The sequence below is a fragment of the Lichenostomus cassidix genome, chromosome 2, assembly GCF_008360975.1.
Source record: "Lichenostomus cassidix isolate B80296 chromosome 2, HeHo_3.0, whole genome shotgun sequence".
Classification (NCBI taxonomy): domain Eukaryota; kingdom Metazoa; phylum Chordata; class Aves; order Passeriformes; family Meliphagidae; genus Lichenostomus; species Lichenostomus cassidix.
In genome coordinates, this window is record NC_139482.1 from 1,156,413 (window position 1) to 1,169,361 (window position 12,949).

Genomic DNA, 12,949 nt, shown 5'->3' on the forward strand with positions numbered 1-12,949 from the left:
AAAGAGGGTAATTAATGAATTCTGGGACAGCAGGTTTAGCTAATTAAGACATATTTGAATTCACCTTGTGCAGATAATTAAATCCCATAACGACCTCTCCAGCTTTGGAGAGCTCATCCTGTGTCTGAACAATGTCACTTGGATCCTTTTTTTGGGTTGGAATAATCCTCCCCAGTGATCAAAGATCCAATCAAAGCTGGGATGGTTTAACTTTCCTTCCCATCCCTGAGGCTTCCCAAGCTTTTATTGGTTCAGAAAGAATGGGATGACCTTGAAACATGCCAGGGAAAAGCTCTGGTCCAGCTAGAGGCCCCAAATTCCATCTCTTCCCACTGGGGATGCCTTGGGAGAACGTGTTGTGAACCCTGGGAGATTCCAGGATCACCTGGGTTGGAAATATCACCGTGAATGTTCGTTGTGTTAATGATTTTAGGGTCTCATCCCTAAAAATATGGGACTTTTGTCTCCTTGAAGTTGCTGACAAACTCCCTCTGCCATATGCAGCCATCAAAATTCCAGGCAGGACAAACAGAACCTCCTCAAAGTGGATATACAGGGATTACTGCAAGGTGGGATTTGTGTTAGAGTAGGAAATGCTGGATCAGCTCTTCCCACCCCTTCCCTCATCCCAAACTCACCACGATAGCTGCCAGGATGGGCACCTGAATAATCCACTTCAGATTGCCAGCACTCAAATCCCAACACCTGAGGAGAGATCGACATCCTGTCAGGAAAATATTGGAAGAGCAACAGACTCAGGAATCTCCTTGGAAAAATCTCCCTGGAAGGATGAGTTCCTCCACAGCCTGCTGGAGGAGAAGCTGTGGCTGCTCCTGGATCCCTGGAAGTGTCCAAGGCCAGGCTGGACAGGGCTGGGAGCAACCTGGGATAATCGAAGGTGTCCCTGTCCATGGAATGGGATGATCCTTAAGATCCCTTCCAGCCCAAATCATTCAGGGATTTTAAGGATCCCAGTCCTGTCCCTGCCTAGCAATCCCTTTATCCTCCAGGACAACAACTGCAGGTATTCCCACTGAATTCTGCAAAATGAAAGTTTATCCTTCCCCATCATCCACCACCCTCCTCCAAAGGTTGTTCACATCCCAGTAGAATTCCAGCTTCGCCTGGTTCCTTTTCCCTTTCAATTCACCCACAAATCCCAGAGAAGCTTTTCACGTAAAAGGGAGAGAAGAAAACCTTGAGGGACTTACTCTGTGTCGGCCAGAGTGGCTCTGACGCTGGCCCACGCTGTGACAAACACAGCAGGGAGTCCTGCAAGAGAGCACAGGTGACACGGGGTCAGTGGGGACTGAGGGCTCCAGCGACGAAATTCCAGCTGGGCTGGGCTGGGGAAAGGTGGAAGGAGCAGTTTTGAATTATTCAGGTGTAATTTAGACTTGGAAAGGCTGAGCTTTCACATCTGAGAAGTGAAGGATTCCGTTCTGGGCCCTTCAGGACAAGAACTCTGAGGGGCTGCAGAGTGTCCAGGGAAGGGAACGGAGCTGGGAAGGGACTGGAGAATTCCTGAGGGAGCTGGGAAAGAGCTCAGCCTGGAGCAAAGGAGGCTCAGTGGGACCTTGTGGCTCTGCACAGCTCCTGACAGGAGGGGACAGCCGGGGGGTCAGGCTGTGCTCCAGGGAACAGGGACAGGAGGAGAGGGAACAGCCTCAGGCTGGGCCAGGGATGGTCAGGTTGGATATTGGGAATATTCCTCATGGAAAGGGCTGTCCAGCCCTGCACAGCTGCCCAGGAAGGTGGTAGAGTCCCAATTCCTGGAGGGATTTCAAAGCCACATGGATGTGGCATTTGGGGACATGGGGCAGTGGTGGCCTTGATCCTCAAGATCCATTCCAACCCACACCATTCCATGATTCTCATGGGTTTGTGGAGCACACCTTCCCCAGGATATTCCCTCCCTTCCTTCACGTGAAGGAAAAGTGGATCAGGAGTCAGGCTGTTTCTCCCAGGAAATCCCTGGATGGATTGGAAGCTCTGCCAAGTGTGAGAGAGCTGCTGCACAAACCAGAGAAGTGCTAAAATTTAGGATAATTCTTCCAAAACACTCCAGCCAAAGGTCCATTCCCAAATGAACCATCCTGATTTCAGCACAGCCACCCTGGGCCATCATCTTGTCCCTGTGAAACGTAAAAAAAAAAAAAATCCCCCAGTATCCAAACGCAACCTCCTATTTATTTTTTCAGGGTCTCCAGTTATTTGTACAACCGAGTCCCCTACTGGCTTCCCTTAAAAGGCAAGATCCAACCCACAGTAGCTCCCACAAATTCGGGAAGAATGACCCCTTTCAGGTGGGGAGAAAAAAAAAAATTATTAAAAAATAAATAAAGGCGACATTTATCAGCGGGGACTGGGAAGAGGCTGTTCCCAGTCTAAGCTCGCTGGGGCTCGGGGATAAGCCCAGGCTTAACTTTCAGCGTGCACTTAAGTCTCATTAGGGCGCTTAAAGGTTTTCCTGCCCACGGGGTGTGGAGCGGGGATGGCTGTGTCCCAAACCCGGGGACAACGGGGCCCTTATCCCGGCCGGGCGCTGGGAATGCCGAGGTAATATAAGAAAGCATAAATAATTAAACACAGAGCCTCACTCAGGCCCGGCGCTCCTACAAAGCCACGTTTATAAGGAATTCATCCCGCTCCACAATTCCCGGCGCTGCTGGCGCTGGGAAGAGAATCCTTGACCTGTTGCACTGGGAACTCGGAGCTCGGGGAAGGTGGTGATTCCTTGTGACAGCCTGGCTCTTTCCTGCTCCCTGCTATCCACCTATCCATGGAAAGCAGGGCAGGCTCTGGATTATTATCAAAGGCTTCAAAGATTCAATTTTTGCTTTTCCAGTTTGTATCCACTGAGGAACTGCCATGTTGAAAGGCTGTCCATGAGATGTTGGATATTCCCACTATGGCAAAGCTCTGAGTCTGAAGGATGGATTGTTTTTTGAGATTTGGATATATTTGGCAGGAATTTGTTCCTCTCTCTCCTGTCCTGCACTCCAGAAGAGACACAATTCCTGTTCTTACTAATCCTGTGCTGAGTTTGAGCTTCCAAGCAGCAATAAAATATCCAGGAGAAAATGGTTATCCCTAAAAACCCCAATTGTGGCATTTATTGTGCCCTGTGTGCTGCTGCCTCATTCCCTTCAGACAAATTTAGGAAAAGAATCCCTGATATTTTGTGCAAAACACAGGAGGTGAATTCCTCCATCAGTTTTATTGCTCCATTTGTTTTTCTGTCTCTTCCCTGTTTTTTTCTCAGTGTGAACAAATGTAAATGTCCTCAAAATTAAAAAAAGTGACACAAAGGGCTGGACAGCCCTTTCCAGGAAGGAATATTCCCAATATCCAACCTGACCATCCCCTGGCACAGCCTGAGGCTGTTCCCTCTCCTCCTGTCCCTGTTCCCTGGAGCACAGCCTGATTCCCCCTGTCTGTCCCCTCCTGGCAGCAGTTGTGCAGAGCCACAAGGTCCCCCTGAGCCTCCTTTGCTCCAGGCTGAGCTCTTTCCCAGCTCCCTCAGGAATTCTCCAGCCCTTCCCAGCTTCATTCCCTTCCCTAACCAAAAAATCAGGACTGATGTCCTCAAAGATATCCACAAAGAGAAGGACATCCAAGAGGATGCAGCTCATCCATGAAACTAATCCATGGTTAAATCCATCTGGCCAACCAAGGCACCAGGGTGAAGAAAAGAAATCTCAAAAAAATCTGTGGTGTCCTGGAGTCTGGGAATGCAGAGATGCAGGGATGGATGGATGGGTGGGTGGGTGGATGAAGGGATGGATGGATGATGGATGGATGGGTGGATGATGGATGATGGATGGATGGATGGATGGATGATGGCTGAATGGATGGATGATGGATGGATGATGGATGATGGATGGATGATGGATGATGGATGGATGGATGGATGATGGATGGATGGATGGATGGATGGATGGATGGATACACGGATTCATGGATGGATGGATGGAGGGATGGATACACGGATACACAGATGCATGGAGGAATGGATACACAGATGGATGTCCTCCCGCCGTGCCGTGTGCGACTTGTACAGAATCCACATTGTATGCGCTGTGCATTCCAGCCCCACACACAGTGTGTACAATGCAGGTGCTATCAAGTCAGGAATCTCCCCAGCAGCTGGAAAATGGGAAAGATCTGCTGCCACCCCACCCCCTCTGCGGCTTTTCCCATGTCTGTGTCTCCCAGCAGCTGGAAAAATGGGTTCCATGCATGTGGAGTGAGGGATCAACTAGTGGAAGGGAGTCTAGGAATAAAGACCTTGTGTAGGTCTGGGAATTCTGGGCTCAACTCCCTGGGATTTAAAAACCTCTCTGAGGAACACTGAATGTTTCATCAGTCCCTGTGTGTCCTGTTTTCCTGATATTAAATGGGAATAATAATAATAATACTTTTAATGCCCTTAGTCTTGCTTGGTACCAGATTTTCAGGGAAGGATGATTCCTGCTCAGACAAACACACAGGGCTCACCATCACAGATTTTTGGAGCACCTCACTCCATCCTTTTTACCTTTTCCAGGTGTCCCTGCCATCCCCATTTGCTGAAACCCAGGGCAGCCCAGCCATGTGTGTGTGGGAATTAACGTGGTGTGAAGGAAAAATGCCAATGGAACCAGCTTGGGTTTCCTGGCTATTGGTCATGGTTCCTAAACTTCCTTCAGCAAACAGCTGCAGGGAGCTGGGAGTCTCCCGAGGGATTTCTCGCTGCCCATAATGTCATTATTTATTTATTTTCAGTGGGTGCTGGCGTGGAATGAGTTCCTTTCTGTCAGCAGGGTCTCCCTTGGAAGAGGGGAACTGAGGACTTTGATGGAGCTGGTGCCAGTGAGGATGTGGATTGAAAATACCAAACAGAAATCCATGGATCTGACATCAAAGAATCACTCTTTGTCCTGCTTTTCCCAGAAATAAGTTGGTGCAGAGTGATTCTCACTCCCTCTTTCCACCTTGGACATTTCCAGGCAGGACAAATCCAACACTGCCTATTGTCAGAATATCCCAATTTTGGGGAAAAACTTGTCTTTTCTGTGGAATAATTCTTTATCCCTGATTCCCTGTCACTCACTGCTGCGGTGTGGGAAGGATCCAGTGCCTGCTGCAGGCAACTGGAGTTTTTCCACTGTCTCCAGCGGCTCCTGGATTGGTTTGCCCTTTCCAGTGCCCAAAAATTATCCAAACAATCCGTCCGTCCTGTGTGGACATTATCATCCCAATCCAAACAAAGCAATCCCAACTGCCACCGGAGGGATCCTGTGTTCTCATTCCAGAGGAATTTCCACGGAGCAGCCTCAGACTCCTGGAAGCCCAGGGATGCTGGCTGTTGTGACAGGTGGGATTCCAGCCCTGTGGTCACTCTGATAAAATGATTATTCCCTGGCAGGGCTGGGGAGAATTAATGGGAGCAATCCCTGCCCGGTCCCACTGTTTTCCTTTGGGTTTGCTTGTTAAACATATGGCATTATTTTCCAGCTGCTTCCCTCTCTGGGGAATTGCTTCTTGAAGTCAGCTCTGGGAAGTTTGATGTGATTTTTTTGGGAGGTAAATTTTACAGAGCTTGAAGGTTTGGAAAAGGATGGGGTTGTTTTTCTTATTTTTTGAAAAAATGTAATTTAGTTTAATTTAATTTAGTTGGGGTTTTGTTCATTTATTTTAGCAAAGAGGTGCCATCCAAGGCCCTCTCCATCCCTCAGCAGCTGAGATAAGAAATGCAAAATCCCCAAAATAGAATCCCAGATTATCTGGGTTAGGAGGGACCTAAAATCCCATCTCATTGAACCCCCTGCCAAGGGCAGGGATGTCTTCCACTATCCCAGGTTGCTCTGAGCCCTGTCAAATATCTCTCAATTCATTAATTTCCCAAAATCCTTCCAGATGCCCAGGAGCAGACTTTTCCTGAGATATGGATTCCCACTTTGCAATATTTCTATATTCACATATATATAAATATATACAATATTTATATTTTGCTGTGGCAGCACCAGCAGTTTCTGACATGAGGTTTGGAAGGAGCTCCTTCCCTATATCCCACTTGGGAAGGAGAAAGGCTGGAGAGAGTCCTGCCTTGAGGTATTGAATTCCAAAATCCATCCTTCCTTCCTTCCTTCCTTCCTTCCTTCCTTCCTTCCTTCCTTCCTTCCTTCCTTCCTTCCTTCCTTCCTTCCTTCCTTCCTTCCTTCCTTCCTTCCTTCCTTCCTTCCTTCCTTCCTTCCTTCCTTCCTTCCTTCCTTCCTTCCTTCCTTCCTTCCTTCCTTCCTTCCTTCCTTCCTTCCTTCCTATCATCTGAAACATTCCTGTCTCTCCTCCCAACCCCCAGGCTCTGAGACAACCCTGGGCTGTTGTTTTATTGTCCCAGCACCTCGTAACTCCTGGGAAGCCAAAATTAAAGCCAGGAGTGAACAGAAAACCCATTCTCCTCCAAAATGTGTGTCCCCACAACGTCCTCTCCTAATGAGCCCTTTCCCTGCACCACATCCCTCCCCTTTCCCATTACTCAGGCAAAGGATGCCCACGTTGAAAGAAAAGGAAAATTAAAAAGTCCTCCCCACAAATTGCAGGTTTCCAGTGGTGTTCCGAGGCTCGGGAGACCTCAAGGATTTTAAGCAGCTGAGGTTTGAGGGAGGAAATCAGAGCTCAGGGCTCTCGTCAGGAGCAGATGATGAAAACCTCCCACAAAGTCCTGCCCCTCCAGCCCAGGGCTGGTTTCTCAGCAGGAGGTCCTGGGAAGAGACAGGGATAACTCCCTGAAATCGGCTGTCTCATCCCAAATTTAGCCCTCACTTTTCCTGCCATGGGAGGTGGTGAGGCACCAGTAGGGATTTGTTGCTTCCATTGGATCCCTAGAAGTGTCCAAGGCCAGGTTGGACAGGGCTTGGAGCAGCCTGGGACAGTGGAAGGTGCTCCTGCCCGTGGCAGGGGTGGCACTGGATGATCCTTATGGTCCAATCCAATCCAATCCAATCCAATCCATCCTGGGATTCCCTGGCTCTTTGTGCTGCCTCTCCAAGCCTGGGCTGATCCTTCTGGAGACCCTGGAAATTCCACGGTGTAAATACTGCTATTCAGAAATGCTAAAGGCTTCCCAGATGGAAAAACCTGTCCTCGCAAGAGTCCCCTCATGCTCCTCCTGCATCCATCCCCTCTCCACATCCACAATATTTCTCCATATCCACAATTTCCTTCAAGAACCACCTCCAAGAGGCTTTTCCAGGCGAGTCCCAAGGAGATTCCACGACTTACCCCAGCCGAATAACGTGAATCCCCAGAGATATTTCTTCTCCGAGAAGAATGCCATGAAGATGAGGCTGTGGAGATAGAGCCCTTCCACCAGGATCCAGTAGTAATTGGTCGCCAGGAAGTAGAGGAAGAAGGTGACGGCGACTTTACAGCCCACCTGCAGTGACCATGGAAGGACAGAGAAGGAATGCCAGGTCAGATCCTTGTGCCACACAAACACATCGGGACGAGGTGGGAAACAAGGCTTGTGTGGGAATTAACATGGGAAAAGGCAAAATAAGTTGGAAAATTCTGTTGCAGGGTTTTTAGAAGGGGGAAAAAGCTGACTGAGAAAAGAGGAGCTGTTGGAAAGAAACTCCTGAGCCAGAGATCATTTTTCCAGCATTGAATTTGGGAGGACAGGGAGATGATGGCAAATGTCCTTGAGACCAAGTGGGACAAAGCCACCCTTCTTCCCAATTTCCCAGCTCCAGCAGGGAAAGATTGCCAAGTATTGGTGCTGCTTTGGGATTAATTGGTACAAAGCCACCTCTAGTCAATGCAGACATGGAGTCTGGAAATTTTGATTTCCCAGGAATCTTGGGGCTACCAAACATATCCCTTGGCTGTCGCACATATTTGTGCTGTCCCTTCCCTTGAGGGGAATAAAAAGGACTGAGAGGAAATGTCAATAATATCTTGGTGAGAAAAAGAGAATTTTTTTATCCTGGCACCACTCTTATGCTAATTCTTTGTCAATCAAAATTAATACACAGATATTATATACACATACATATATATATTTATATATATATATAATTGTGTGTATATATGTGTATAATATGTGTGTTAATTTTTTAAAATTTTTATTTAATTTAAATTTATTTATTTATTTTGTTTATTAATTTATTTTAGTAATTCAATATATTTGAATATTGATTTATATACGATGCAGACACATTACACTCATTTTCTTTCACAGACGAAGCAAATTAAAATGGAGCAATTAAAAATCTCCATAAATTTAATAATATTTCTTATTTGTTTAAAAAATCCCCATCTAAGTTGAGCAATCTACATTTAAGTTTTGTATTTCTTGCCTCATGCAGGGAACATGATGCAATAATTGCAAAGTTCACACTTCCCTTGGAAACAAAAGAAATCCATTAATTGTTGCTTTCATCGCTTGTTTGCCTTTCAATTCCGAAGAGTGGGAAATGCCATTAAATGCTGATATCCGAAGAATGCCATACATTATCCAAATTATTCCTTATAACAAGCCCGGCACGAGGAGAAACACAAAACAATGCAGTGAAACATTTTGCGTTCTTTCCAAAAAAATGAGTGTTTTGGAGTGTGTTGAGTGCGACTCTGTAAATTAATGACACGGATCTCAGGGATGGGAAGGGAACACAATGACAAAATTCCACTTGGCACACTCGGATGCACAGTGGGGCATTCCCAAATCCTCTGGTTTTCCACAGGGTGCTGTCAGTCCCTGGTTGTAGCTGGGAAAGACTTGAGAAGCCAAGCAAACCCACAGGCAGGAAGTTTATCCTTGGATCCTTGAGGTTGAAAAAGACCTCCGAGGTCATCAAGTCCAACTGTGCCCAATCCCCACCAGAGCTCTGAGTGCCACAGCCAGGAACTCCTTGGACACCTCCTGGGATGGTGACTCCAGCCTGAAGGTGCCATATCCAGGATTCCATGGGAAATCAGTGATGGGAGCAATGACAAGAAGAACTTCAGAAGTCTGGGAGAACTTGGAAATGTGAGGATGGACTTCATCCTCCCCCAAGCACATGGACAATGCAAATATTGCTGCTGGAGCTTCCTATACAGTGAAAAAATATGGACTTTTGGAGAAAAGTCCAACTGACCTCACTTCTGTTTTTATTTTGGGATGTTGACTTGTTTCCTGGGTTGGCTGGACTGTCTCAACCAACCATAAAAGTAACCTGAGGCTCAGGTTGGACATCAGCAGGAATTTCTCCATGGAAGGAGTGGTCAGGCATTGCAGGAGCTGCCCAGGGAGGTTTGGAGTCCTCATCCCTGGAGGTGTCCAGGGAATTCCTGGATGTGGCACTCAGTGCTCTGGGCTGGGGACACATAATGGAATTGATGACCTTGGAATTCTTTTCCAACCCCAATGATTCTGTCCAAGATCCCTCTCTTGTAGACATCTGCCCCACCCTTTCTTATGACACCTTCCTGCCATTTTCCCTTCCAAAATGTGTTTTTTTCCATATGGGAGTGGGAAAAGTTGTGCATTCCCCATCCCTGGAAGTGCTCTGGGCCAGGCTGGATGTGCCTTGTGTTGGGGTGGTCAGGAATGTTTCCACAACCACAAACTCCAGGGGTTATTGGGGAAATGTTGGAAACAGTAGCTGCAGATGGGAGTCAAAGCATCAAAGCTTTGACTGCCATGGGAACAGCTCTTCCTTAGCCCATTGCATTTGGAAAATTGGGCAATTCCTCTGAACCAGTGGATTGGGAGTGGCTTTGACTGCCATGGGAACAGCTCTTCCTTAGCCCAGGAATTGGGCAATTTGTCTGAACCAATGGATTGGGAGTGGGAAAGGATGGGAAAATGCTGTGAAAGGTGAGTAGGGTGGAAAACCCCCAGAAAGAGGGATTTGTTCAACAGAGGGGACAAAACCACGAATCCTGGGAAAACAGCTGCTCTGGGAATACTCACAAACTGCGATTTATCTGCCGGAGGTGCTTCCGTGATGGATTTCAAGTCTTCCTCGGAGATCCTCTCCATCTCCTCCAGGGCTGAGCCGGAGTACAGGACGGCGTCCTTCACGAAGATGCTGACGGCTCTCAGCATGAAGGACACAAACAGGTGCATGTGGATGTAGTTCCTAGTGCAGTGCAAACGTCTGGAACGGGAGAAAAAGAAGGATTGGGAAGTTCAGTTGAGCTGTTGGATGGAGTCACCTCTGGCTCTGGAGAGCTTCTCCCACTGGCACTGTGTCCCTGGGGAGCAGAGTGAGGGTCACCATTCCCTGTGCTCCTGTCTATCCCGTGGGATGGGAAATGGGTTAATCCCTGCTCCAGGGAATCATGGAATGGTTTGGGTGGGAAGGGATTTAAAGCCCATCCAGTTCCAATCCCATTCCACTGTCCCAGGCTGCTCCAAGTCCTGTCCAACCTGACCTTGGACACTGCCAGGGATCCAGGGGCAGCCACAGCTTCTCTGGGAATTCCATCCCAGTCAGGAATTCCTTCCCAATCTCCCATCCATCCCTGCCCTCTGGCAGTGGGAAGCCATTCCCTGTGTCCTATTCATAGAAGACTACAGAGCATCCAGAACTTGTGGCCATGGTAAACCTCCCAGATGTTCCTATAAATTCCTGGTAATTTTTATGCTCAGCCCAATTTAGGAGCAACTCCAGCAGTAACTCCAGTGTGCTGGGCTGCTCTCCCTGTTTCCTGATGGAAATGTTACCCTTGGGAACAGTTTGTGGGCTTCACCCCAGCAATGGCAGCAGTGACCCCACAAATCCTGGTTGTAAAGCACTTTAGGGTCCTTTTTTTGGGGAAAAGCTGGGTGGTGAGAGGGGAAAGGGCCTGAGCCAGAAATAAGAGGTATGTTTTAGAATCAGGATTTTGGGAAGAAGGACCTAGGCTTGTGGGGTCCCCTCTGTCCTCTGGAGCTCTGTTGCCATGCCTGGATTTATGAATGGATTTATATCCTCCTAAATCCCAATAATCTCCACTAATTACAAGCTGTGTTTTTATCCCTTTTGAGGGATGTTATCATAACACCACTGCTTGCTCTCCGTGCTGTTATAATCCAAATTGCACCAAGTGGAACTGATGAGCTTTAAATGAAAATTGGCTTTGTTCCCTGCGTTTGAAATGGAGTCAGTGAATCTCTGGATTATCTGGGATAAAATCTGGTTTGATCCCTGCTGCTGCTCTGATCCTTGGGATAGAGATGTTCCAGCACAGTTGCCTGGGTGCTCTGGGCAGGAAATGAAGTGCTCTGAGGATGTGGATAAAGGAAAAAACAGGAATTCTCTTGCATATGTGGACATGGAATATTTTAACAACCTTGCCAGCGTCCAGTGGGAAATGGAATGAGAGGAAAAGGTTGGCAGAACAGGGATGGGGCAGGAATGGGGTCTGGCACCAGGAGGGGTCTGCAGTGCCCTTTGGATTGGGTTTTTCATGGATTTGGGATTTGTTATCCAGGCAAACGCCCCTGACACCTTTTGCTCTCTGCAGAGAGCTCCGAGCACTTTTAGAGCCCAAATTACACATTTTATTCCCAGATTCCAATTCCCAAATCCCTCTGCAGACACCACGTGGCTGTTTTGGCCTCCTCAGCTCCTGTCCAGGTCCTGCTGGATTTTTAGGAGAAGACAGGAGCAGACAAGGAAGGGAAGCCAATCTGGGGCTCAGGGTTTGGGGTCACCCTGCTCTATCAGCTCATCAGATACAACATTCCCAAAGGACAAATTCCTGGATATGGATATATCCTTTCATCCCACCCATTCCATGCTCTCTGTGCCAGCAAGAATCCCAGAATCCCGGAATGGTTTGGGTTGGAACAGACCTTAAGGATCATCCTATTCCAACCCTGACACCTTCCACTGTCCCAGGTTGCTCCAAACCCTGTCCAACCTGGCCTTGGACACTTCCAGGGATGGAAGATGTAGCACTGGATCTGAGGAATGGATAGTCCTGGTTCCAAGTGGTATTTAGGGATCCAAATCCCATGGCAGGGGAGGTGGGAAGGAAGAGGACACAGAGCCAGGAGGGTCATTTCTGGATTCCTGGGAGCAGCAGCAGCATGGGGAGATCGGAGGAATCATCCTGGGATTTTTCCATCCCTTTCCACTGGGCTATCCTCCTCGAACATTTGGATTTAGAGTGGAATTTCCCTCAGGAAAACTTATTAATCAGAAAATCAGCCATCTAAATCCAAGCCAGTCATCTGCAGGGACAACAGGGAGAGAAAATCCTGGAAAGTCTTCCAAGGGATTCCTGGAGATTCTCCTCTTCTCATTCACTACAGAAGAGGATCTGGAAAACTCCACCTGAGGGAAGTGGAAAGAATTCCAACACCCCACCCACCATCCCCCAGGAATTTTGCCCTAAGTGACCCTAAGAACAGCCCAAATCCCCAGTCCCACCGCCGCCGGTGGCTCCCTGAACTGCGCCAACCCAATTCCATCCTTCCGGAAAAACCCGCGGCTTTTCCGGCCTCCCTTAGGTAAAAACAGAGCCGCCTACCTGAAGTATCCCAGGATAAGGACAGCAACTGTGAGGGATCCCAGGGAGATGGAGTATCCAACAGTATAAATCAAATAGAGGCGATCAAAGACCTCCTGCAGTGGAAACGATGGAGAAAACAGCGTCACTTTGGGAAGGCGGCCCTGTGGCATTGTCACCCAACCCTGGTGGCACGCAGAGCCCCAAATCCTTTGGGAATCCCATCTTTTTGGCAGCTTGGGAAGTGGGGTTTGTATTCCCTGAGGTGGGGAGGTGGTATTTTTGGAGTTGGGTTCATCCCATACCTGGGATTTTGTAGCATTTTCATCCCAAAGGAACCCAAAGTGCTTTACAAACTCTCAGCCCAATCCAGGGATCATTTGGGTACTTTTACTGGGATAAAATGCCTGCTGATCTGGGAATTTTGCAAGGGATTAACAATGGAGTTGGGTTCTTCCCATACCTGGGATTTCGCAGCATT

General features: G+C 48.0%; 1 protein-coding gene across 1 annotated transcript in view; it reads right to left on the reverse strand.

Moving 5' to 3' along the window:
- PTH1R (parathyroid hormone 1 receptor) overlaps nucleotides 1-12,949 on the reverse strand; it is a 79,522-nt gene that overhangs the window by 10,255 nt on the left and 56,318 nt on the right. Inside the window, exons 5-9 of the mRNA XM_085050066.1 lie at nucleotides 12,490-12,584; nucleotides 9,941-10,127; nucleotides 7,267-7,420; nucleotides 1,212-1,272; nucleotides 639-705 (exon numbers count right to left, since the gene is read on the reverse strand). Of these exons, the coding sequence (XP_084906192.1) occupies nucleotides 639-705; nucleotides 1,212-1,272; nucleotides 7,267-7,420; nucleotides 9,941-10,127; nucleotides 12,490-12,584 (564 nt within the window). The remainder of the gene's footprint in view (nucleotides 1-638; nucleotides 706-1,211; nucleotides 1,273-7,266; nucleotides 7,421-9,940; nucleotides 10,128-12,489; nucleotides 12,585-12,949) is intronic.